The 27,854-nt window shown below is 40.5% G+C and overlaps 1 protein-coding gene and 1 long non-coding RNA gene across 6 annotated transcripts in view; one reads left to right on the top strand and one right to left on the bottom strand.

The window, feature by feature from the left end:
• Nucleotides 1-27,854, top strand: part of LOC122465705 — a 167,727-nt gene that overhangs the window by 50,334 nt on the left and 89,539 nt on the right. The window contains exon 1 of one of the 2 annotated variants that reach the window (XR_006290724.1): nt 23,685-23,868. The exons of the other annotated variant lie outside the window; for it this stretch is intronic. This is a non-coding gene — a long non-coding RNA (uncharacterized LOC122465705). Of the gene's footprint in view, nt 1-23,684; nt 23,869-27,854 lie in introns of those variants that run through there. 2 annotated transcript variants of the gene reach the window in all.
• Nucleotides 11,173-27,854, bottom strand: part of GALNTL6 (polypeptide N-acetylgalactosaminyltransferase like 6) — a 901,649-nt gene continuing 884,967 nt past the window's right edge. For all 4 annotated transcript variants that reach the window (XM_043545990.1, XM_043545991.1, XM_043545989.1 and 1 more), the window contains 2 exons: nt 23,727-23,876; nt 11,173-18,696 (listed from right to left, as the gene is read on the bottom strand). In XM_043545990.1, the coding sequence (XP_043401925.1) occupies nt 18,529-18,696; nt 23,727-23,876 (318 nt within the window). In that variant the 3' untranslated portion in view covers nt 11,173-18,528. The remainder of the gene's footprint in view (nt 18,697-23,726; nt 23,877-27,854) is intronic.

The raw sequence follows: 27,854 nt of genomic DNA, 5'->3' as shown, positions 1-27,854 counted from the left end.
CCGGATCTTGCACATGCGGGGCTGGGTACTGCGATGTTATATCAATGAGGTCGTGGGCCGCCTCATAGGTGTCCGGAGTGGAGGGGAGGTTGAGCTCTTCCTCCAGTTCCCCACGGGTAGGAGACTCCATACCCGCCGGACTCAAGGTCTCTGCAGCCGGGGCCGAGGCTGACAGTGTTGGCTCTTGAGGGCCTTGACGGGGGTGTTCAACCAGAGGACTCACCCCACTGTGATCGCCCTTCGGCTTCCTGACAGGGGAACGACCTCTGTCCGGCTTCTTTTTCTCATGTGACACCGGAGACTGGGGTCGGCGCTGATGCAAGGCACTGGCCTTGCATGCCAGGAAACGGTGCTGGTGGCTCCTTGCTGGGTCCTTCCTTGGTGCTGGGACATCCCGCATTGAGGGCGGCACACTACGTACCAAGGAGACCGGCGCCGGTCCCGTCTGCGGCTGAAGGGCCAACTCCCTCAGAAGGAGTTTTAGGCGGTAGTCCCGCTCTTTCTTTACTCTGGGTTTAAAGCCCCCGCAAATAGGGCACTTATCTGTTTGATGGCCCTCGCCGAGACACTTGAGACAATTGGTGCGTGGATTGCTTGTGGGCATAGGCTTCCCACACCTCTCGCACGGTTTAAACCCCTGCGGCCAAGGCATGCCCGAGTAGAGCAAAGGTGGGGAACCCCCTGGGAGAACAATAACTACAACTATTAACTTGAATAACTATCTACACTGAAGACAAAGGTAATCACTAGGCTAAGTAACTTGCCTAGAGCAAACACTAAGCTGTTCCAACGACCGTCATGGGCGGTAAGAAGGAACTGAACGGGCGGCAGGTCGGCAGGGTCATATATACGTCACCATGAGGGCGCCACTCTAGGGGTCTCCACTGCCGACCGGACGGGTACCACAAGGGAAAAGCTTACGGCAATCGTGCATGCGGCGTGCGCACGCACCTATTGGAATGCACATGAGCAATCACTTGAAGAAGAACCCCAAGATTCATACATGCTGGTACTAGGGGTGCTGGGGGTGCGGTAGCACCGCCCTGGCTTGAAGTGGTTTCCATCATATACACAGTTTACAGTTTGGTTCAATGGCTCTTAGCATCCCCACTATACAAACTGTTCCAGCACCCCTGCAAAGATCTCTGTCCTTCACCTAAGATGACAAAGGCAGCAGCATCTTTAGGCCTCTAGGAGTGACCCTGACCACGGAAAGGGTCAGTCACCGTTTTGCTAGAAGACTGTGGGTGAGAAAAGCCATATTAAACAAAGACTTGAACGAAAGCTTTGCCAGAAGCTGGGAATGGGCAACGGGATGGATCTCTTGATGATTACCTTTTCTGTTCATTCCCTCTGGGGCACCTGGCATTGGCCGCTGTCAGAAGACAGGATACTAGGCTAGATTGGCCTTTGGTCTGACTCAGTATGGCCATTCTTATGTTCTTATTAAGTTTTAGACTTTGACAAGTGTTTTCACTTTTATTGTCTTATAACCATTTCTAACTTTTGTCTCTTATACTTGAAGTCACTTAAAATCCTGTCTTCTTTTGTGAATAATCTCATTTTATTTTTAATCTAAACCAATCCAGAGCTGTATTTAAACTGAACTGTTTAGTAACTACAGTTAAAATAACTAACAAACAGTTGAATATTGACTCCATACTGGGGCAATTAACCTTAATATATGAACTGACTGGGCGATGGCTGGACAGTGCAGAACACACATTTTTGGGAAAACCTGGCTTTGGGAGTGTGTTAGAGTCACCCTGCAACTAGTAACCATGTCTGGTGGAAACCTGTTTACGACTAGTGTATTGTTGGCAAGCTGCTGGACAAGGGCTGCACCTATACACACTCAAGGTGTGACCTTCATGCTGTAAGCTGTTTGTGAGTGGCCCAGGCTGGGAGCTACAGCAGCAAAGCATTACGAGGCACCCACATTACGAGGCACCCACCAGGGGAAGCTGGTGCCATAACCCCTCACTGGTCTGGATTGCACCCAGAATGTGACGGCTTGATGTTTCGTGTTATGTTAATTGAACAGTAAGGTCCAGCCTACCAACCTCAAAAGGGTTTTAACCCAACCCATGAAAAGGTTTCACCCAGCTAATAACAATATATAATATTGCTTTCAACATAGCTTATCTTAAAGACACCAAGCAAAGCTAAAATAAAATGAAATTGGAAACCTTTTTAATGTTCTTGTCCTACTGCCTATATTTACATTCTGCATCCTGACCTGATGACGAGATATAAAGTAACAAATAGAAAACCAAGAACTTTTGAATTATGTTAGTCAACTTACACTTTAGTCTTACTGAAAATGACACTCTGGCTTCCAAAATGATAGCTGTATGAATTTTGGGCTGTGCCTACACTTGAAGCTAGTAGTGTGATTCCTAACTCACATAGACATATCTGTTCTAACTCTTATCAAGCTAGAGCACTAAAAGTAGTAGTGTAGCTGTGATAGCCTAGGCAGAGACTAGATGCCCCAAATACAAACCTACCTGGAATCTGTGGCTAGGCTATTTATTTTAGCATGCTGGCCTGATGAGAACTAGCAAGTATGTCTACGCAAGCTGGGAATTACACCCCTAGCTCCAAGTGTAGACATAGTCATATTGCTAATAATGTTATGATGGAAAGTTTACAGTATAGCGATTTCTAGCCCCGTATCTAATAAGATTCTAGTTGACTTCAGTGGGTTTTGGACCAGGACCCATGCTACCTATATTTTCAGTGACCACACACTCACTTTGGGTCTTACTACACAGTGGTTTTTAGCCTACGAAGTTGTGCAAAGAGGGACTGACCAACTTCATTTCTCATGTGGTCCAGAAGTACGGTGAGAAGCGGGGCATGTGTTCCTCTTCCCTCCATCTTCAGACAGGCATATGTTCCTCTTCCCACTCCAACTCTCATCACATTCCCCACACATGCCCTTGCCTGCAAAATGCTTTCAAAAGCCTTTTTTGTAGAGTGTCTGCATCTGATACAATGTTCAGATAAGCCTGTCTTGTATTTTATACAAGTCCTTTCCTCAGGCTGGGAGTTCCTGACAATACTGAGGATAGAAACTTTAGCTATCCTATGTTCTACTTCAGGCCATGTTGTTTATCTTAAAACTGATGTCTAATTGTTTGGGGGTGGTTGGTTTTTTTTTTTTGAGGTGTCTAAAATGGCTTAATGTTCTTTTAATAACTGTCCTTTGTTGCCAGTTGTTCTCTTGCCAAGCTTAGTTCCTCTGATCTTAACAACTCCCGCCTCCTTTGGGATCCGGAGCTAATTTTTGCAGCTGTCTTGCTATTCACGAATTCTCTTCATTTAAAGCAGTGATTCAGGGATATTTGTTAAGTACTACACAATTGAACTCCCTTTAAAGGCTTAGGGCCAGATAACTTCGTTATTGGATTGGCTAAAATGACAGTTAAGATAATCAATTTTTTCCTCCTCAGCTGGCTGCTAATATTTTTAGTTGGGTTTTGATTATAGGCACCTTTTGTGCCTGTTAGAGAAGCAGCAATCAGTTATTTTAATGGGCGCTTGTAGTCTTTCTTGTCACCTATTATTTTTAAAGGGCTTGAAAACCAAAGCTTGCTTCATTGAAGCTTCAGAAGAGTGCTACAATAAACAAACGCTACCCAAAACAAATTGTGCCAAATTAATCCCTGGTGAAACTCCACTGACTTCAGTGGAATGTCAAGTATTAATTTATTGAGAATAATTTTTTAACCACAGCCCTGTGTAAGTGAAATGTGTGTGAGGATATACATATAAAAGAATAAAAAATGGGAAAGAAACAAAAAATATCATTCCTTGCCTGCCTGAAAGAAAATGAACATACATTAGCAAAAAATACCTTGAAAAGACGATTGACTATTGTCATCTACACAGCATGAGCAATCAATTGCTGCATTGCATGTTCAGATTGGTTCAGTAGGCAAAAAATTCTATTACCAACAAAATGGATACAATTTCTATCTTATAGATAGAAGTTGGAACTATTTACTGTCTGTTGAGGTGATTTCTGTTGTTATTCATCTTCAGCTGCAATGGAGTTGAATAAGCATGTTTCAACCAATCTAATGAAGTAAGGACATGACAAGAAGAATCATCTTTGATGTACTTAAATAGCTAAGTCAAGCAAAAATAATAAAAACACTGGGTAAAATCCCAGCTCCATTGAAATCAATGGGAGCTTTGCCATTGACTTCAGAAGGGCCAGGAATTCTCCGACAGAGCCTGTCTCAGCTTTCACAGAGAATATACATAGGTGTGACACCATTACTTCAGTGAAGATACTCCCAATTTACACCATTGTTAGATCAGAATCAGACCCCTACTATCTTTATCAGCTCCTTTGTTTCTACTTTATATTATGTGGGCTAGTGTGTATGTATAAAATGTCAGATATATTGAAGTGTGTATGTCCATATCTCCTTCCAGTGGCTGAGCCACTGAGGATATCAGCCCTAACATTGCTATAGCTAACAGATTCTCTTTCAGTGATAGAGGCTTGTGTTTTTTGGAGAAGATGCTGAGTTTTGTCCCTGCTGATGATCACAAAGTCCATGGGGTCATGGCATGTGGAACTACAAACAGTTATGAATTCCTATGAAGCCACATAATTGTTATACCTGCTTACTCATGAAAAAAACTTTTCACGTTCTTCATCCACTTGACAGAGCAGGTCATTCTAATACAGTTTCTTACCATCTTGCAAGTCTTAGGGTGGGGAAAAAAGCAAAAGAAACAACAACAAAAAGACAGGAACATGCAAAGCACCTTATTTGTGTTTCTGGTCTGTTTAGGTCCAGTAAAGAATAGAGACAACTGTAAATTATTTTTATTACTAAGTCTGAAAAACCCCCTATATAAATAAATTACAATGATTTGGATGTGTGTATGTGAATATTTATTTGTTTTTCCTAAAGTTAATTAAGTATTTTAGGAAAAATTGTCAGTGTGGCCACCAGCAATAGTTGGTGGCCACACCCCGAGGCCACCAAAAAATGTGTTGTTAGAACCCCTGTAGCAATGTATACAAGGCAAATTGAAAAAATAAATACTGTGATTTCTGAGAGGTATTTATTCATTCAAATCAAGGTAATTTTTTGGAGATGGTACTTTAACAATTTTTTCCTTTTGTGTCCCATAACTTAATACAATTGAATATAAAACAGGACAGGCGAATAATTTTTATTCCGTATTTCAAGATCTGCATTACAGTCTAGTAATTTACAGGCATGTGCTCTCTGTAAATCCTTTAGGATTGACACTGAAATGTTATTTTAATGAATCAAGTTTATCAAAGCTTTTACAGCCATGATTAATTAAGATCTAAGCCAACTATTTTAGTCTAGTCAGCACAGAATGTATGCTTGCATTTTATTCATTATAAAGTATATATTATTGGTCATAGTCCAGTATATAATACCTTAAATGCACACACCTGAAAAATAACATTTTCCCACAATTTCAGAAAGATTTAACAAATTACAGTAATCATTTATTGTACTGTCAACTCCCATGGAATTAGACAACTTTGTCTTACCTGTTAATTGGTCATAATTGATATAGATTGCCAGTGGCTGGCATTGCCTACTTGCTGACTGGAGTGGGAATATGCCAATTTCTCTCACTGAGCACAAGTGGCGCCTTGTGAATGTCTGGGTGCCTTTTAAATTTTCCTCTGTTGAGGGAACAGGGGGAGCGAGCCAAAAAAAAGGCGCCACCCGCTGCAGCGCTTTTACTCACCTGGCGGCGCTCCAGGTCTTCGGCAGCACCTCGGCGGCGGGACCTTCAGTCACTCACTCACTCGCTCCGGGTCTTCGGCGGCACAGCGGCGGCGGGATCTTCAGTGCCGAAGACACCCGGAGCAGGTGGTGCCTTTTTTTTTAATCACTCGCCCTGTTCCCTCCACCTGGCTATGTGGCTGCAGAGAATATCTGTTTTGGGTGGTGTGAAATAGTAAACCTTGCGGGTACACTCAGGAGCAGTGTGGTGGACAGTCCTAGAAGAATGGAAGAAAAGGATCCTTGCAGGAAAGGGTGTCTAACTCACTGATATGTCTGGAAGAGGAGATGGCTGTTACATAGGTCACTTTGATTGTAAGAAAGCAAATGAAGCTTTTGAGAAGTTCGAAGAGGGCTTTAAACCCGACACTGAGTCTCCATTTTGTCACTAGATACCTGGTAAATTCAGTGTAGGTGTGTCATAAATATAAAGGGAAAGGTAACCACCTTTCTGTATACAGAACTATAAAATCCCTCCTGGCCAGAGGCAAAACCCTTTCACCTGTAAAGGGTTAAGAAGCTAGGATAACCTCGCTGGCACCTGACCAAAATGACCAATGAGGAGACGAGTTACTTTCAAAGCTGGAGCGGGGGAGGGAACAAAGAGTCTGTCTGTCTGTGTGATGCTTTTGCCAGGAACAGATCAGGAATGCTCTTCAAAACTCCTGTAAAAAAGTTAGTAAGCAATCTAGCTAGAAATGTGTTAGATTTTCTTTTGTTTAATGGCTGGTAAAATAGCTGTGCTGAATGGAATGTATATTCCTGTTTTTGTGTCTTTTTGTAACTTAAGGTTTTGCCTAGAGGGATTCTCTATGTTTTGAATCTGATTACCCTGTAAGGTATTTACCATCCTGATTTTAGAAAGGTGATTCTTTTACTTTTTCTTTAATTAAAATTCTTCGTTTAAGAACCTGATTGTTTTTTCATTGTTCTTAAGATCCAAGGGTTTGGGTATTCACCTATGCAAATTGGTGACGATTTTTATCAAGCCTTCCCCAGGAAAGGGGGTGTAGGGCTTGGGGGATATTTTTGGGGGGGAAGATGTCTCCAAGTGTGCTCTTTCCCTGTTCTTTGTTTAACACGCTTGGTGGAGGCAGCATAAGGTTCAAGGACAAGGCAAAGTTTGTACCTTGAGGAAGTTTTTAACCTAAATTGGTAAGAATAAGCTTAGGGGGTCTTTCATGCAGGTCCCCACATCTGTACCCTAGAGTTCAGAGTGGGGAAGGAACCTTGACAAGGTGCTAGACTACTTTGAGTAATTAAGGAATGGGATTGCCAAATTATCCAGATATCTGGTTAAGAATAGAGCTTCGAGGGCTGATGTTTGTATCCACATGGAAATGTGTCAGTCCAATGATGAACCCATCCTAAAGGAAATAATGAAAGGAATTTATAGAAGTTTTGAGAGGATAGAGACCTATGGACTCGAACCACTGGAAGACGACTCCCCACGCTGATCAATAGGTTCATATGGTCAAAGCTTTATTGGATGTGAAGATATCTCTATAATAATGGGGGAATAGCCAAAAGAATCCCAATTAAACTCTGCCAACCTCTTAGTTGTAAAGACTATATTGGCAGGATACAGATAGAGAACGGGACCCTTGTGGAGGGTTGGACTTGGAGGATTACTCGGTAAGAAGGCAAGAAACCAAGATCTTGGAGGCCAGCCCTTGAAGTTAGTCTGTGATCTGTTAACCTCCTGTGGGGAATCTTTCTTTCTTGGCCATCCTATGAGATTTTTTAGTGGACAATGTTCATGTATGGCAGTTAGACATAACAGACGTTGTAGAAATTGTATTGTGAAGTTCCTTGTTGGCTGTATTTCAGTGATTTAGCTGCTAGCTCTTCAAATTCAGCTTGAGTTCTGGGAGTCTAGCTGAGTTCTTTCTTTTCTGTCATCTGTGACAGCCACCATCTTGGCAGACAACTTGGGACATCCAGAGCTAAAATCATGAGCAGCTACATCTTGAGCTAAGGACCTGTAAGTGGCATTGTGACAGATTCCTATGATCTGAAGATCAGCACACAGCAGTACTTATAACACACTCTTCCCTGCATTATACATAGTCACTTCCGCTACAGTTATATAACACTTCAATATATTTTCACAGGTGTGTCTTACTGGAATTTAGTACAATTCTGTTTAGAATACACAAGATGGAAAAACATTCAACTCAGTCTCGCATAACTCTGACTCTACAGGGTTAATTTTGTCACCAAATTAAGCAGATACTCTGAATACACATAAGAAGCAGACCTGTTAAGATGCTTTTTTTTTTTTTTTTTAAACACACAGTCCCTTTTCAGAGTAGAACTGTATTTTATGGAGGCAAGAGCCAATGGGATACCTGCTGCTAGATGGTGCTGGGCCTATGGAATCTTCCCCCTCCCTCAGTGAAGATATAATGCCACCTGTCCTGCTAGGCTGGGAACTTTTACTCTGTCAGAGACAGACTCTGCAGAAAGATTGAGTTGGAAGGATGGGAGCCCTGAGCTCAACTGCTGTGGTGGGTCACTGGCTAGTGTAGCAAGTGGGTGAAGGCTGAGAGACAAAGAAGGCAAAGCAGGGAAGAGGGAAAAAAAAGAGAATAGTTGGCGGGGGGGGGGGGGGGGGAGAATATCTACAGTGCAAATGCTGGAAGTTTTGATGCTGGAGAAGAAAGACTGGGGATGAAGGCATCAGCTGACTTTTAAAGGGCTAAAGAGAATGCCTAGAGAGAAACTTGCATAATCGTGCCTCTGGACAGCAAGTGGCAGAGCTACTTGGTAGTGATCTGGATTGGCGGCTCCTGGAACACCTGGGTACTGTTTTTTCTCCATCTAGAAAAGCCTGCGATGCAAACTGCTTTCAGAGATAAACCTTTTATGTTAAGTTGAGACGAGAGCATTGATCCCAGTGTTCTGCTTCAGCCTATTTGATTTGCAACACATACCCACAAAGTTAAAACTCAGTGCTGGCTTGGTCACCCAACAAATCACCACTTTAGTTTTACATTTTGTCATTAGTGTATTTTGGACTCTGCAATTGTTCTCGTCATTCTAAAAATGAACCTGTTGGAAAATACTGGTTACCCATCTCTTCCTGCAGATTAGTGATGGACTAGTTATAAAAGGTTTGACATGAATAAGCACCCAAAGTTTCCAGTGGTTGACCTTTGGAATAAAGGGAGGTCCTTCTCCCTATATTTCAAAGGTTAGCCTATCTATAATGTGTAGGGGAGAAAAGCTGTGAGATCATGGTGGACTTCAATTTGAGTGTCAAATGCTGGAGGTCTCATGCTGCCAGTAGTAAAATATCCTTGGAATTTCTAAATATTATACATGACAATCTTCAAGTTCAAAAAAGTGTTTCACCCAACACAGGGAAATTCTATACAAGACTTCATTTTGACAGATAAAGAGGAACTGATCATAGACCTAAAAATTAATGGTAACTTAGGTACAAGTGATCATGACTTGATCACATTTATAATGAATAAATTCTCAGCCAGTGAGAAAGACAGATACTTGGTGCTTTAAAAGGAACAATTTCACAAAGTTGAAAATAATTATGAGCCACATCAGCTGGGAAGAATTTAATCAGAAAAATGTGAGTGATAATTGGGAATTGTCTAAGAACTCGTTACTTGATGCCCCAAAAGCCACAATGGAGGAAGAAGGCCATATTGGTTACAAACTCATCTGGTTAGAGGGGAAGTGAAGGCATCTATAAAAATAATATATATATATATAATATATAACAAATGGAAGAAAGGGGAAGTCGATATTATTGAATATAAATCAGAAGCTAGGAATTGTAGAAAATTGATAAGGGAAACAAAGGGACACAAGGAGAGATTAATGACCAGCAGAGTTAAAGACAATAAGGAGGAGATTTTTCAGGATATTTGGTATTGGTCCATTACAAGATGGAAATAGTAGAATTATCAATAATGCAGAAAAGGCATTATTGTGTGTAATGAATATTTCTGTTCTGTGTTTGAGGAAAAAATAGATGATGTAGTCATATTTTATGATAAAACTCTTTCATTTCTACTAGTATCTCAGGAAGATGTTAAATAGCAGCTACTAAAAGTTAGACATTTTAAAATCAGCCACTCTAGATAACTTGCTTCCAAGAGTTTTAAAAGATCTTGCTAAGGAGCTTGCTGGACCATTAATGTTGATTTTCAATAAGTCTTGGAAAATTGGGGACGTTCCAGAAGACAGGAAGAAAGCTAATGTTATGACAATATTTTTAAGAAGGGTAAACAGGATGACCCGGGAAATTATAGGCCTGGGCAAACTAATAGTAGATGCTGGGCAAGATATTGGAGTAGCAGATACAGAACTTGATTGATAAATATAATTAATGCCAATTAACATGGGTTTATGGAAAAATAGATCCTGTCAAACTAACTTGATGTTGGTTTTTTTTTCATGATATTACAAGTTTGTTTGATAAAGGTAATGGAGTTGATATAATAGGCTTCTCTAAGGCATTTGACTTGGTATTGTGGGATATTTTTATTAAAAGCCTAGACGGATATAAAATTAACATGTCACACTTTAAATGGCTAACTGACAGTGTCAACATATGTAACTGTAAACATGGAATCATCATCAAATGGGTGTGTTTATAGTGGGGTCCCACAGAGACTGGTTCTTGGCCATACACTAGTGAACATTTTTATTCTGGAGCTGGAAGAAAACATAAAATCATCACTGATCAAATTTGCAGATGACAAAAAAATGGGGGAGTGGTAGATAATGAAGAGGACAGGTCACTTATACAGAGTGATCTGGATCACTTGGTAAACTGGATACAAGGAAACTAGGTCTTTTAATAGGGCTAAATGTAAATCTATACATCTAGGAACAAAGAATATAGACCATACTTACATGATGGGGGACTCTATCCTGGGAAGCAGTGACTCTGAAAAGATATGGAGATTGTGGTGAGCTCCTAGTGCAACGCTGTGGACAAAATGGTGCAATCCTGGGATGCATAAACGGGGAATCTCAAGTAGGAGTAGAGAGGTTATTTAACCTCTGTATTTGGCACTGGTTCAACTGCTTCTGGAATACGCTGTCCATTTCTGGTGCCCACAATTCAAGAAGGATGTTGATAAATTGGAGAGGGTTCAGAGAAGAGCCACAAGAATGATTAAAGGATTAGAAAACATGCCTCACTTTAATAGGCTCAAAGAGCTCAATCTATTTAGTTTAACAAAAACAAGGTTATGGGTTGACTTGATTACAGTCCATAAGTGCCCAGATGAGGAACAATTATTTAATAATGGACTCTTCAATCTAGCAGAGAAAGATACAACATGATCCAGTGGCTGGAAGTTGAAGTTAGTCAAATTCAGACTGGAAATAAGCTATACATTTTTAACAGTGAGAATAATTAACCACTGGAACAGTTTACCAAGGGCCTTGGTGGATTCTCCAACACTGACAATTTTTAAATTGTTTGGATGTTTTTCTAAAAAAAACATGCTCTAGGAATTTTTTTGGCAGGGGAGAGTTCTATGACCAGTGTTATACAGGATGTCAAACTAGATGATCACAATGGTTCTTTCTGACCTCGTAATCCATGAATTTACTCCCTTCACATTCAGGGAGTATACAAGGCTTATGTGATCCATGGTCCTTACCTGTTCCAAGCTATCTGCTTCCTCCCTCCTTTTCCAACTAAATTGGCAAGACATAACCTTCTCACCATCCAGCTTCGCAAATTCCTGTATGTAGGCTTGCGACTCATGATCTTCCTAATTTAGGTTTATTCCTGTAAATCACTTCCCTAGGCTAGCAACCTCAGTTTTACTGAATAAATCATGGGCCTAGCAGATCTCTACTCTCTCTTGTAGCCCAGACCATTGTTTTATTTTAGTTTTAGTTTCATTTGGGATTTCTAAGCAAATTGTATCCAATATCCTATTGCGCAAATCAGATGGGGATGCCCAGGGCTCAGAAGCAGACAGATTGGACATTTGTCTGTCTGTGATTCTTTCAAGCCAGGGAGTTATGGGCTCAAATTTAAAAAAAAAAAAAAAAAGGTTCAGGGATAGGACTGAGGTTACTGAGAACCAAGTTTTGCCTCCAATTGCAAATGTCTCTTAGATACTGGCATCACTTATCTAACATTGACTCATCACATCTCACTTTACATCTCCTCCATTCTACCCATAATGCCAGCCTCAATACCCGGTCTTGTCTCTGCTTCTCTGACAACCATCACTGTGCCCTTTTCCCATGTCACTCGCAACACATGGAACACCCTTGGCTCAGTCCACAAGACTGTTTACCTCTCCTCATTCATATCCCCCCAAAGATCCACTTCTACCAGGATGCCTACAAGTAGTAAATCATTAAACACATTTATTTATGTACATAATTGAAAAAAATAACCTGTTTCACTGTGCTCTGCACACACCATCACTAATCACCCCACAGTCCTAGTGCTTAGCTCGTGCTTTCTTCACTATCCCCATCCTATTGTCTTCATTCCATCACTGTTTGAAATTAGATTGTATGCTCTTTCGGGCAAGAACTGTTTTCTTATCTGCACAGGGAGATGCCAAGTACACTGATGGGCCCTGTAAAATAATAAATATATATATCTAAGATAGCTACATAGATGTCACCAAAGGTCTCTGGCATACCTAACCATCATGGCAGAAAGCTCTTCCTTAAAGTACCATCCATGGAAGGAGATACTTTCTCTATTAAAATCACACTGTCAGCCAATCAGCGTGCAGAGCGCTGCCACATAATATTTGGAAGTTCCTCTTTACTGGGTGATAGTACTGGTATTATTGATGCCTGGCAAGCTTACTGTATGAAAGTAGTGCCAAAATATACACCTTCAACAGTTTCCTCTGAACAACACTGAACTTTGGGAAGCACCTGAAATGTTTTTCAATTTATCTCTAGCTAAAAGTTAGTTAGTATTCAATTTAACATTTTGAATGACAAAGTTGCTTTTTCCTGCTTAATTCATTTTCTTGGGTATTGTGCCCACAGAACACTCACAGAGGTAATACTATAACATTACAAATACTCCTCTACAACAGTTACAAGGAGGACAGAGTTAGTTAAAAATAATGCCATCAACTACAGAGGTACCAAACTCTGATTCAGATCCAGAGTACAACTTGTAATTAGAAAATACTGCATAGGGTAGAACCACTAAGGTAGCCATATTACTTACTCATTCAAAGTTTTTCCAGGTGAGGACTTTTGTTTGGGAACAAGAAGTCTGATGAACCTTTGACTGCTGTGTGCAGAGGTGCCAGGTATTTTTCCTGTTAAACCTGCATCTCCACCAGCAGCCACTACTGCCACTACCTTAAATATTATTGCAACTCCATATTGCAACTCCTCATTGGCCTATACTGTGAGATCATTTATGGAAGCTCATTCTTTGTTTCAAAGAAGACTCTCAAAAATGATGTACAAAAACAATTCTGGGGTTCTTGTGCTCTTTGAACCAACAGATACAGCACAGATTTGTGGGTCAGCTAGTCAAGTCAGGCTTCCTAGTCCAGTCCTAGCCAGCCTCTACTTTGTGAGCAGTACATGAGTTGTATATGTCTAGTACCCATCACAAAATTGCCTCAGGTCAGTTTTTCAGTTTGAAGGCTTTGAAGTGGTTTTTATAGCCACCTTGACTGACTATTAAAATATATTTTTTCTTTTTAATTTTCTGATTTAATGTGGATTTTGTATGTTCATATAAAATGCTGGATGACAGAGGTATAGCATAGGTGGTAGCAGCTGTGCAAACCTCCTAATACTGCCCTGATCTGACTGGATAAGATGAAAGGGGAATGAAGTCTCCATCTTATTCAGTCTTCAGCTTCTGCTGAGACTGCCAACAAGAATGCAAACCGGCATCAATTGTGATGGGAACACCTGTCCTTTGTGAAAAGGACTGAGACCACTAAATTCATTTCACTGAGCTAGTTTGAACCTTTTTGCTACTGGTTTTCCATGGCCCCAGAATTTCACTTAGGTCAGTGGAATGTAAGCACATACTGGGTTAAGAAATGCATGCCCATTTTCTTTTAAACTAAGATATCTTTATCATGATGAACAGTTCTGAACACTAAACATTTATTTCAATATTTAAGGAGCATTTTGTCTATAAACTGACCTTATTCAGATACAGAAATGTGCATTACGTTATGCTATTAAACACCCTTACTCATTGTATCAGAATGGGATTGCTGAAAGCATTGTCTCAAAACAACCTGGCCTTTCTGAAATCAGATCACGACTAAGAAGTGAAATCTTGTCACAATGTCAGGACTTTTTCAGCAAGATTACTTCTCTGACATGTCAATCACTCTGACAGATTAAAGAGCTGCTGATGCTCCTGGAAACATTTGAAAATAATTCTATTTAGAAATAGCTGTGCTGACATGACTTTATTTCGCCTCCCACCCCACTTTTGTTATTTTATGACTTCAGATATTTGCATGAAAACAAGACCTGGCTTTCTTAAGAGTTTTTAGATGGACCTGTTGCTTATTCCTCTTTCTCTAGTTAAGGTCCTATCCTTTGTTACATTATAATTTTTGCAACAATTACATTTGATGTCACAAATAGATCTAATAACCTTAAAGTGAAGAACGAACAGCAGGAGCTGACGAACTCTTATAAACTAAAGATTTTATTTTCATGACCATGTAAATACAATCTCTCCTCCCAAAAAACCTATGTTTTTAGAAACAGTAAAAATATAGGGACAGTTTATCAGTTGGTGTAAACTGGCATAGCTCCATTGAAATTCATTATATATAGAACTAACTCTAAATGGTGCTTTTAAAGAGTTGTTTTATAAGATATGGAGAAATACAACATTTGATGTGATTTTTAGATAAAAATTAATTACATGTTTAGTGGGAGTTCTCAAAGGACCCAAGTCTGCCATTTTGGAGAGATGCATGCTGACGCTGAACAATTCAGTCAGCTCTCTTGCATGCAATAAAGGAGACAGAATTTATTTTTCTTTCTGCCCTTTGAGCTGTGCCGATTTTGGGGGGGGTGGTGGTGAAGGGGATAGGGCTGTGGGAAGACTTGTAGAATTTCTACACATAAAATCACTATGGAACTCTATTGAGATCCATGGGAGGCTTTTCTAAATATTCAAGGCAGGATTTGACTCTCAGTTTAACTTCATGCCCCAAAATCTCTCAGCTGCAGATGACAATTTATGACTAACTTAAGCTTTTTGGTGAAGGAACGATTGTTTTGGCAGCCATGTCCCATTCTGAAGACCTGTTATCACAAATGAGATTGTCTGAAGTACGTCTGAGCTACACTTTTTGAATGAATTTTAACTTAAGTGTGGAACTAGCTGTAAGTCTCCTACACTCTTAGACCCTTTTTCCCTGCTGCACCAGAGTTTTGCTCAGCATAGCAGTAGCCAGTAATGGTGGCGGGGAGCTGGGTATGGCTGCCTGATTCTGTGCTGTGACCAGCTGGTAGAAAGGTCCCTAGGGTCTAGCATGCTCCAGCCACTCCTCCTTCCCAATCCTCTCCTCCTTCCCAATCCTCCCTGGCTTCAACATGTTCCTCCCCCTTCCACCACAGAGGGTGTGGTGGTGCGAGAGAGGTGGTGGGAGACGAGCCAGCTATGTTAACTCTAGATCTGTTAGAATTCCCCAGTACCAAAGGAATCTTCAGTAGGGAGGATGGAGCCAGCTTCTGGCCCCTTTGCACTGGCTCTGGTTATGCAAAGGGGATAGAAAGAGGAAACGAATCTGGCTTTCAACTTTCACTTGTATGTGGTGGGGATATGTGGTAGAAGTTTTGTCCCTTAGGACCATGTGCCTGAAATCTGGTCATTGATTTAAGCACTTTTTTTTTTTTCCATTTAAGTTGTCTTGTTCAAGTCACACCACACACCATGGGTTCCCTGATAATTTCTCTATGTGAAATTGCACTGACCCTCTTCTTATAGAAACTGAAAACATTATCTGGAGCACCATTATGTTTTGTTAAAAGATCTTAATTTCAATTATGTGGAAGTTTGTTCATCGATAAGATGGATTTTAGAAAAAATGCCAGATTTCACAAATATTGTCTAATTGCAAATAATGGGAAGTTTTCCTGTGGCAGAGGTTAGTTTAGAGCCAGAACAATATTGAGCATCTGGAAGAGGCATAGAATGTCTTTGCCAAAAGAGCAGTCTAGTGCCCTTTAAATATTTTAAACAGATGATTAGGATACATTCATACACTAAATGCTATAAGCGTGCAATGGATTGTTTAGCCAGGTATGCTGGACCATTTAGAGCAGTTCTCCTTTGCCCCTCCTACCTCAGACACTATTGATACCATGGCTTTGAGGGTTTTGGGAAAGTCCAAATAGATATCCTGGGAATTTCATTTTCACCTTCACACTCTAGACATAATTTTTTCTTCTATTTTCAAATCTTCTTTCCTCATGCTCAAGATGCAAATGAATTGTGCTACGAGTCCTGCAGCTGAGAGGGCGGACAGTCTGTAATGACCCGTTGGGGTCTAACTATATTTAAAAAAAAAAAAGAAAAGAAAAGTCAAACCCTTTCTGATGAAAACTCAGATTATCATCAACCACTCCTGGGCTCAGGTGTAAGAGACTAAGGTTAAAATCTGGGGTCTTGTCTTCCATGCTGCAGCGTAGTGAGTCTTCAAATTAAATCTGAACAGTAACATATTTAAAGACGTAATGGGAATAGTTTAACTCTACAGACAGATTGCTCCTTGAACATTTGAAATAGATCTTTACTCCCTTGCTGCAATTCTCCAACATACTGTTGTATTTCATACAATTGATTTTTCAGGACATGCATCCTGAAGGCTCCAGATCTGACACAGTCCTCCTAAAATGTCCCTGTGACCTAAGGTTTGGAACCCATAGCCACAAACAGCACACAAGTGTGGATAACAGTCATCATCCAGGTACAACTATTGCTCTTCACAGATACAGCTGAAAGAGCAATAAACAAAACAAAATCACCTTCTACTGTCAGGCTGGACAGTTGAAATACGAACATTTTGGTTAGCTGGCCACATTTCTAGCAACATAAGACAAAGTTTTCAGATTAATTACATACATATTTTTGAAAGTGACAAGTGCTATTACAGCCATCTTTTGTGAGCTTTAATGTCTGCATTCACGGTGCTTTCATCTGTTGGTTCAGGTTTCAAGTAAAACCAGGCCATTTAAATGTGCTCTTAATTTTGGAAATTCCAGAAACTCTCTACTATGGCCCACATTGGTACTCATTGATTTCCACTGAAGAAGAAGAACAGGCCTCTCTAAACACATTTTTAACCCACTAACTCTCCCCCTGACCATGCCAAAAATATGTAAGAGCTGATGGATACTATATGCCAAAACGATAATCAGTGCAAGAAAATTCTGTGGTGAGTTGGATAGTTTTGTTTATGCTACTAAAAGGTGAAAATACTGAACTTTTTTTGATTTTTATACTTGTTTTCATTTCCTAACTCTCCCATCCAGAAATTTACAATGCCTTAGCTGAAAACTGTGGCACAGTCACGGTTTTTAAAATGATTTCATCACGTTCTTGCAAAAGAGTTAACTAGTTTTACGGGATTTCCCACCTCCTTGCAAAAAACAAAAACACCCCCTCTCCCTAAAACTCCTGTAATTCCTGCAGGATCCTGTAAGCTGCAGTGCAGGGAGCCAACGCTTTTTAACTGATGCCAGTGTACCAATGCTTATTTGGCTATAAGTCTCTATGACTTACAATAAACAATTAGCCTGTCACTCCTGATGCCTCTTATGTCTCTGAATATTTTTCTTTGATTTAAAGCAATTTTAGTTTTAATAAAAAGACTGGAAAAGTAAATATAGATTTCCAGGGAAAATCCTTTCTGCAAACCTTGCATTGTGCTGCTATTATTGGTGCATATACCTGCTATTGAATGACTTAAAGATTTGGTAGCCTTGTTAATCTTTTGGCCTTTAATTTAGATGAAGGCTAGATTTGAATCACAGTTGATGAGTGTTAGGTAGATTATATCATATATGGAAATCTGATTTAATTACTTTGATGGACTTTTTTTTTTCAAATGCTGAGGAGAAATGGGACTTTTGAAACCTTGGAAGTCTATTTCATGCTTCGTTACAACACAATTCTAAACCCTTATATTTCTACCATTCCTATTTTGGTAATGAAAGGAATGTAATGGGGAAGTGTTTAAAATCATCATCTGAGGGTTAATCTCGCTTAACCTAACCTTTATTAAGAGAATGGCACCAGATCATATAGTTTGTCTGGAGTGCTGGGAAACTGTTAACATTCCACCAGTGTGGGTTAGTTCTTAACCTGTGATTTTTGCAGGTTCCCATAGCAGTCATGCACACCATATACCCACCCCAACTAATAGCATCCATTCATAACTACTCACTACAGCAGGATTTGACCTGAGAAACTCTAGAATTTTGTTTCAGTTTATTAACTCAGAATGTTTTGAAAAGTTTTTTTAAATAAAGTTTTCCCTTGGCCAGCAAGGGAATTGTCAGACTGAAGTTCTCAGCAGCATCTGGTGAGGCTCTCAGCCAAGTTCTTCAGATACTGTACATCCACAATGACAGCCCATTGGCCTTTGCCGTGGCATTTGCTTAATCCTCAGAAAAGACTTCCTGGATCTAGGAAATTTAAATTCCTGACTCCTTCGACCCAGATGCTGGCCAAAATGTAGTTTGCAATCTGTATTTTTCCCTAGGAACTGGCCTTGCTGTTAAATTTTTCTAAAACAGTCATATTAATATGTTCAAAAATCCACTGCTGAGTTTCAGATAAAGGATCACATCTGTTCATGAAAATCTTCTTCTCAGCTGGGTTGCAATCTATGCAGCTGTTGCTTACTGGATGGAACAAAGTTTTGTCCTATGGGAATGAGAAAAAATAAAATTAAGTAGTAAATACCAAGTGATTAAAAGTATTCTCATTTTCTAGAACTTGGATTAACACAACCCTAGCTCAGATTATTTAGTTTTCTGTAGATATTCTTTGAGCAATAATCTGGAGTGAAAAACAAAGCTATTATTGGGGAGATATAGATAGCTGAGTGATTTCTTAGGACAAAAAGTGTTTGTCTTTTACCTCAGAGAATAAAAGCACAGCGACAAATGGCAACAACCAATGATCTAGTTTCCTATCTTCCCATCTTCATGAGACTCTAAGAAAAGTCTGATGTGCTTTCTGTATACATCTGACACAGATTCCATGTGGCATTGGTTGGACAAGTCACTTAAATGCTCTACCTCACTGTCCCCACCTGTAAAAAGGAGATGATAATATTTGTTTCCCTGCCTTATGGAAGTTTTGAGAGTATTAATATTTGTTAAGTTGCTTAGAAAACAAAAATGGATATTTATTATTAACTGGGAGTTTTGGTTAGCTGGAGTTTGGTAAAATCAGGACTGCACTGTAAACAATGCAAGCTCGGTCTCTTACAATTTGGTTTACATCAGTGTAAATTCCAGTTGCACTGCTTGTTGAGAACACTGAAGACTAACACATTGAATTTGAATCTTAGGTAAGGAAGAAAATATCCACTGGGTGCTAATATTTGAGGGTTGCAAAGCTCTAATGTATTGGGATTTTGTGTGGTGTTGGGCTGATTAGACAGCTGGAAAGTTTCTGATGGCTGTACAATACACTTACTCTAGCTGTTGAAATAACATTTCAGATAATCCCTGGTAAACATATCCAGGTTTCTCCCTCTCTGCCAGGCATGACCCTGCCAACATTTAATATTAATCCAGGATGTGAACACTTGCACAGCCACAGAGTAGAAGGCAAGAAAGAGAATAAGAGACAAACAAGAAAAGGTTCCTGTAATTTGGTCTGACCTATTTCTGTTTTCAGTACCTGCAACAGACAGACCAAATTCAAAAGTGCAAGACTCAGTTCTGTCCTTCTGACCTTCTTGAGGCTTCTCACCTCACATATCATCACTCCCCAAAACTGGCAGCTGAATACATCCTGTTTCAATATATTTAAAGTAAAAATAATTTACAGAAACTCTGTCAGTGCTGACAGGGCTAAACTGGACCTATAGGCTTTATTTGGATCACTTGTATGCAGGCTCCCACCTTGCTTTCCTTATCTCTGCCTGTCCATTCCATTTGTGTGAGCTGGCAGAATATTTCAATTCGCAAGAATCCTGGTCTTTCAGGGCTAGGCTGTGCTATTAAAGCAGTGCCCTAAGGAAGAAAGGATGCAGAGCCATGCTGCCCAATGAGAACATGAGACACCCTTGTGCAGGTGTGCCCTTCTCTTTGTGGTTGACCAGCTCTAGCGGTCAGGCCTAAACGGGTGTGGAGATTGCCCCTCCTTGCCCCCTCTGTGGCAAGCAGCCAAGCAGTCCCTGCACTCAGGAGAGAGCTGTGACTGTAACTGGCCCCTGCTCTGAGGTCTAGGGAGAGGAAGACTCCTTACATCCTTCCTAACCTTTTGCACAAGGGCCAACCACAGTCTGGTCCTCTGTGCTTTGAGATATCAGGATCCCTCGAAACTGAAATATCCCTGTTGTGCACAAGCAGAAAGCAACCTGTTCCAGCAGGAGAAATGTGCTATTCAAGAGCACTGCTGCCTTCCCAAAGAAAGCCTGTGCACTTCTGGGTTAGTACCTGCAGTGCAAATTTTTGGATTCATTATGGTTGCTGCTTTCCTTTTACAAGTTTTCATAATTAGGAAGCAGACAGTGTCCCTTTAAGAACAGTTTTTTATTACTCTGAAAAATTTCTTGGTTTCTTAAACAAATGTTTATCCATTATCATCTCTAGTTTTCTCTTGCCTAAGGTTTAATTATTATTGGGTCATGGACTTCAATGGACATGGAATCAGGACCATTTGTTTGTAGTTTGTGCTGTAAAGCATAATTTTCCACTTGCAGCCAGAGGGGCATAGGCATAAATCCTACTTCACAGCCAGCATAAAAAGCCACAAGAAATCCTCCTGTAGATTTCAGTCCTGTCGGGGAAGAGTAATGAGATTTTTTTCTCTGCATGTAGGCAAGTCTGAATACTATTTTAGAAAGAAAACCTTTTCCATAAGATAATGGACTTACTAGCAGGCCTGGACTGCTCAAGTAGTTGGTTCGATGTCTCATTACCTTTCACTTCTTCTTTAACTACAGCCAAGGTCAGTAGTGACTGAAAGTCATTATCCTTGGATGTCTGCAGTAGTTTATTTAACAGGAGGTGGTAGTCTCAGCACAGTTTCTCCCAGACAGGTGTCCACATGATAAAAACCACCATAAGAATGATACACCCATTAACAGTCTCAGGGAAGAAGCTAAGGGCCTAATGTGCATGGTGAGAGAATTCCTCTGACAGTTTGTCCCTACATCTCTGTCGGGCAGTCGGAGCAAAATTCTCTTTGTACTTGCTTTCTGGATAGAGAACTTTAGTTTCTGATGTTGTAAATCTAGCACCTTTCCTAATTACTACACTTAGAGTAAAATTATAGTATCATTAAATTGATTTTTCACAGCTGGCTTTGTTTTTTTTAAAATCTACTAAATCTGTCCCTACTTAGATACTCATAGAAGCTCTACAAATAAAGGTGTCAGAGTGCATAAATTGAATCATGCTGTATCAGACTCAAACCACCTGGAGTAATGCTAAAATAAAAATTGAGGGCAGGTCCCTTTACTGGGAGAAATGGAAAATGACAGGGATTGGCTAATATGGCAAAATGGCAAAATTTGTTTTATTTGAGCATTTTATAAGATTAATGACAAAAACTAAAGCACTTCACGTGACATGAGAAGAATTAAAAAAAAGAATTCCATGTGATCACTAAGAAGGTGTGGGGGAGGGTTGGGGTGGGGTGGAGCAGAGTAACAGATGTGGTCTTTGTTTATGAAAACGGGCTGTTTGTTGCCTCCCTATAGGCTATTATTCTTATGGATACTTTTGCACGATTAGTTTAAAATTAATAGACACTTGTAAAAAAAGTACAGCCAGATCTATGTTAGCAACATTTGCCAGCATAGTAACGTTGGTTAGAAGTGTGCTTTTTGAGACATTTCCATGCCAGCAAAAACCCTAGTTCAGATACAGTTATACCAGCATAGAAGTGCTTTTGCTGGTATAACTTATTCCTTCGGGGAACTAGTGTAAGCACTTTTTGCTGGTATAACTTGCATCTACATTAGGAGGGGTTTTGCTGGTATACTTACATTGGCAAAAGTGTCTAGTATAGATCTGGCCTACATCTGATGTGAGGCAATCAAAAACTATTTAATATACAGTCAAGCTCAGCTGAGAAATCAGCTTAGACCTGAACAAGGGGAATATATTTAACCATTAATTTTGCAGTGTCAGTGGATCCTTGTTTTGAAGTTATGTAGTCAAACCAGAGGCACTTGTGTAGTATGGCAATTAAGAAGGTAGATTGCTACCAGGTTTGTATTATGGTTAAAATTGTGCAAGCACTTTCATTATAAAAAACATTTTCAAGGAATTTCTAATTCAGATGTAAACATTTGACTTGTCCCGAGAATTTTTATGAGATCTCTTCCCTCTAGATAACAAAAACAAAGCAGTACAGGGGACTTAAAGGGACATACGCTGCAGTGTTTTTGAAAGTGATACTATTTCATTGGCTGTCTACTGGATTCTGTCCACATCAAAAGTGATGAACCAGGTACAGAAGACAGCTCCGGAGCTGCATTTTGTCACATGTAACTGGTACACTAAGCACTAATGAAGTGTTAAAGTTGTTAAAGCTTCTTGCTAGCAGCTTGGATAGGCACAAAGATAAACTGGAAGTGGATCTGAAGCAGGAAAGAACTATCATAGGGTACAAAGTAAGATATTGGCATAGCTCCACTGACTTCAATGGTGCTCTGCTGATTTACACCAGCTGAGGAGCTGGCTTAGCTAGTGTAGCTGGATTACAGATGCTACCTCAGTTTCAAATATATCACATTTCTGGAAAACCCTTTGGAACGTCTCTGCTTGCAATGTAAATACTGGATTAAATGGCGAAGGTCAATAACTAGACACCTGAGGAAAATGTCAGTAGCTAAACTATTTCTAACGGTTATAGTTCAGTTTACTAGAATACATCATCTCAAACTAGAAAGTACTACTGAGATACATGCAGTAAAATCCAAATCCTTGCCATTACGCTCAGCTCGAGTAAATGTAGGCACACAGGGGATGGTGATTATGTGGAGGTGATCGATGGGTAGGAAGGGATCCCTCAGCATTTCAAAGAAAACTGCACAGATTGCAAAAATGAAAGGGTTAATCAAAGTCAGTAATGTGTTAATAATGTTATTTGAAATCCTGTTAGTATTACTGTGGCACTGTTTGCCCTGAACACAGTTTCCAGCATGACCACATATATTTAGTGATTTATAAAAATGGGTTGAAACAGCAGATCAAAGGGACACCTAAACTGCTTACACTTGATTTGTAAACTCCCTCTTTTTTGTGGGCTTACAACAATGCTTTTAATGTTAATTTTTTGTTGTAATCTATCTGCCAAATATACTCTTTAAAGTATAGTAAAATATTAATATTTAACTGATGAACAGCATTTCTTGCTGCTGTCACATAGAATAAAAATATTCCCTGTGATGCCTTTGTTAAAATGACACACATCTTAAAATGTCAAAATGGTAAAGCATCTTTCAAGGACTAAGGGCTCACTCTATGTTGGATCAAATCCGTATTAATTTAACTTTGACCTAAGTACCTGCAAATGCACACAATGTGCATAAATGCCTTCTACATATTAAAAGAAACATGCTCTACAGAGATTTTCATTTAAGCTAAATTGGAATAAACCATAATGGTTTTTAAAACCAATGTCTTTTGACTGGACAAACACATTGTTCTCCAAATACAGACTCAAGATAGTTTGAATATCTGAAAATGACCCAAGGTGACTCCAACCTTCCTATAGCTCCAGTGCTGGTTACCCTTCATGCCATGACAGTCATACAGTGTGACAGGGCTACTGTGCGAAACGGAATCGAAGCAGAATTTCCTGGTGTGAAGAGGTTCCCCAGGGCGGATGTCTTCTCTCCAACCAAAGGTAAAGAGCTACAAAAACAACCAGGCAAAATGATAATATATGGCTGCTGAAAGACATTTAAAAACAAAAACCAAACCAGTGTATATGCCCTTTCTTTGCATGTCATGGAAAAGGATTAATTAGACACCAGTTGATGATATAGCATTTTCCTAGTTTGGCCCTATGCTGTGCTTATTATTTCCTCTTTCCCCCAGAGTATTGTTTTACATTTATCTACAGCAAAGGACAGTGGACAGCTTTAACATGGTTTTTACACCAATCCTTGCTTTGTAAAAGGTTAAGTCATTTTCTGCTTTTTGTTGTGCTTCTTGAACAAAGACTCCCACACCCCCTGCTGAGGTACCTTTTTATGTCATCAGCAGTGGGAGAAGCAGGAAGTGGCACTGCAGAAGCAAGGCTGCTGCTTCAAAAAAGTATAAGTCTTAAAAAAAAAAAAAAAAAAATCACTGTTAGTCTGCAAGCCAAGTTACAGGCCTGCGGCTCAAAATAACCAACGATAGACACCAATACTGAGAATCCCAGCTTTCCAATGGTGTGGAACAGAGGTTCTGAAACTCTCTCACTCTGTTGACTACTTTGTAAGAGATAGAGCCTCTCATGGGCCATTTTCTAATCTCTCTCTGCTTAATTCTCAAAATATTTCATACTGCATATCAGCAGGAAGGGCGCCACAGACACTGGTGATCTATGGACCTTGAGAATGCATTGATACTCAGATTACCATACAAAATGCATTGATACTCAAATTACCAGCTTGTGTCCCTCATCTCCCACCATTTCAATTATTGCATGATTTCTCAATATGATTGCTTGGGGACTGCTAGAGATAAATTTTGTGCACCATGTCCTGTCTGAAACCTGAGAATTCTGATTTTCCAACATATAGCTTTCATTTCCAGCCCTGGAGGTCTGAGCAATATTGGACCTTAAACATCCGGGCTTTTTTTTTCTTTGTCTTCTCAAATTGTTGCCTTTTGAAACAATATCTACTCTTCTTTTTGCAAGTGCTGCCTCTCCCTGGTGTTGCCATAATAAAAGCAATCTCAGTAGAGACTGGAACTCCTTCTTAGAACTTCGCAGGAAAGGAGAAAATTAGATTGGAGGGAGGAGCAACCTCCCCAAAACAACTATTAAAATCCTGTATTCACAGAGACAATTCAGTGGCATCCATCACTCTTTCAATCTCATCACTTTACACTGGCTCATCGTTTTGTGATTTCAGTCTATCTTCCACTGTCCTGGGAATTCTGCTTAGCTTGATATCAAATCTGGTATTTTATCCCCCAGATAATGTGTGAAGATATTACATGGTAATAGTCCAAGTGATGAGCTTCATGACACTCCACTTGTTACTTTCCTCATAATCTAATGCTGTTGCCCGTTTGGCTCATACCATTAGCCAATTTTTGGGGACTGCAGGATTGTTTTCATTAGGAGGAGAAATGGATGACAGAAATCAGTCTTGTTTATTTACAAAGAACAAACACTATTTCCTTGAACACAATAGGAACAAACAGGCAGTTTCTTTGTTCACAATTTCCAAGTGTGCCCCTCCAGTCAATTCTATGCCACAGGGAGCTCTCTCTCTCTCTCTGTGCTCCTTCTCAGGACCACAGTCAACTCAACACATACATACCACACCCTGCCAAACAATCCCTTAACCCATTGTTTAGCTTCTCATCAGGAGTTCTGCCAAGTGCCATGCTTCCACAATTGCCTCAGGCAGAAGCTTGTATTGTTTCCAGCTGTTCCTTCCATTTAACCTGAAAGAAGGGTGCTTTGCACACCCATTGGCTTTAACCAGGTCTGTGATCTGCTTTAGGTCAAAGGCCTGCTCATGGTAGTCATTAACAATTTCCATCATAACAACATTGTTCTGTTAGTAATTACACTTGTTTGTGGTCTGTCAGTCAGTATTGTGTCCACTGTACAGTATTAGCTTTAGCCAGACAGCACATTTCCAATTTTCTACTAGTTTGTGATATGTGACTGTATTAAAGTCTAGACAGTTATATCCACTGAATTCTCTGCATTCACTAAAGCTGTAATAGTGTCAAGACAGCTAGAGTTTGTTTGGCACAAATATCCTTTATGAACTCGTGTTGCTTATCATTCATTGCCTTTTTCTTAGGCCTTAATCTGGTGTGGTATAGGAAACCTCTGCTGAACGCTTTCAACTCTCACTGAAGTTGGTGGAAACAGAGCAAATAACGTCGGGGTGTCTAGACTGTGACTTGGATTACATGCCTATGTAAGGGATTAGGAGCTCCCCCATCCCAGTTTAGACTGCTTGGATGTTTGTTCAGGGTGTTTAGGAGGAAGCAGGTGTGGAGTGCCCACCTTCTGCCTGTCCCTTCTTCCCCAGAGCATATGACCAGGGAGGGCACAGAGCCATGACTTTACTATTTGCTAACCAGCACAGCTGAGCCTGGACAGGCAGGTGTTATTGCTGCTGGCACATCCCAGTTTACTTATGTCTGATCCCTTGCCCAGGGCTCTGCCCGAAGTCAGAATCTAGCCTTTAGAAGTAAGAGCTGGAAAAGAGCTATTAAATCATCCAGACTGGCTCACTGCCAGTACAAGCTTGTTTCCTACAACATATTCTTTTTATTCTTATTCTTTTTATTTATTTAGTTTTCCTTTCCATTGAAGTTTCCTGGATCTTCATTTTAAAACTCTGAAACTACAGAGTTGCACATCTGCAGCCCTCTGATCCCTCACTCCTCACCAGGAATTTAAAAACAATCACAAGCCTTTTGTCTTCAGTTTTGCCTTTGGAATCTTGCAATGGAAGGTCATCTTTCAGGCTACTGCAGGCTCCATAAAGGTGTGCCAGCTAGGAGTGCTGCCAAGAGATTCATCTTTATTTCCTGCCCCCAGTTACATGATGTGAGTGAAGTCCTACAAAATGTTATATCACTGTCTCACGGCAGGGTCAGCATACATTAACTCCTGTTATACAGGTCATAGAATATCAGGGTTGGAAGGGACCTCAGGAGGTCATCTAGTCCAACCCCCTGCTCAAAGCAGGACCAATCCCCAACTAATTCATCCCAGCCAGGGCTTTGTCAAGCCTGACCTTAAAAACTTCAAAGGAAGGAGATTCCACCACATCCCTAGGTAACGCATTCCAGTGCTTCACCACCCACCTAGTATCCAACCTAAACCTCCCCCACTGAAACTTGGGACCATTACTCCTTGTTCTGTCATCTGCTACCACTGAGAACAGTCTAGATCCATCCTCTTTGGAACCCCCTTTCAGGTAGTTGAAAGCAGCTATCAAATCCCCCCTCATTCGTCTCTTCCGCAGACTAAACAATCCCAGTTCCCTCAGCCTCTCCTCATAAGTCATGTGTTCCAGTCCCCTAATCATTTTTGTTGCCCTCCGCTGGACTCTTTCCATTTTTTTCACATCCTTCTTGTAGTGTGGGACCCAAAACTGGACACAGTACTCCAGATGAGGCCTCACCAATGTCGAATAGAGGGGAACGATCACGTTTCCTCGATCTGCTTGCAATGCCCCTACTTATACATCCCAAAATGCCATTGGCCTCCTTGGCAACAAGGGCACACTGATGACTTATATCCAGCTTCTCGTCCACTGTAACCCCTAGGTCCTTTTCTTCAGAACTGCTGCCGAGCCATTCGGTCCCTAGTCTGTAGCGGTGCATGGGATTCTTCCGTCCTAAGTGCAGGACTCTGCACTTGTCCTCGTTGAACCTCATCAGAATTCTTTTGGCCCAATCCTCCAATTTGTCTAGGTCCCTCTGTATCCTATCCCTATCCTCCAGCGTATCTACCTGTCCTCCCAGTTTAGTGTCATCTGCAAACTTGCTGAGGGTGCAATCCACACCATCCTCCAGATCACTAATGAAGATATTGAACAAAACTGGCACCTGGACCAACCCTTGGGGCACTCAACTTGATACCGGCTGCCAACTAGACATGGAGCCATTGATCACTACCCGTTGAGCCAGACAATCTAG

The sequence above is a fragment of the Chelonia mydas genome, chromosome 4, assembly GCF_015237465.2.
Source record: "Chelonia mydas isolate rCheMyd1 chromosome 4, rCheMyd1.pri.v2, whole genome shotgun sequence".
NCBI classification, from domain to species: domain Eukaryota; kingdom Metazoa; phylum Chordata; order Testudines; family Cheloniidae; genus Chelonia; species Chelonia mydas.
This window is presented reverse-complemented; position numbering and strand designations above follow the sequence as displayed.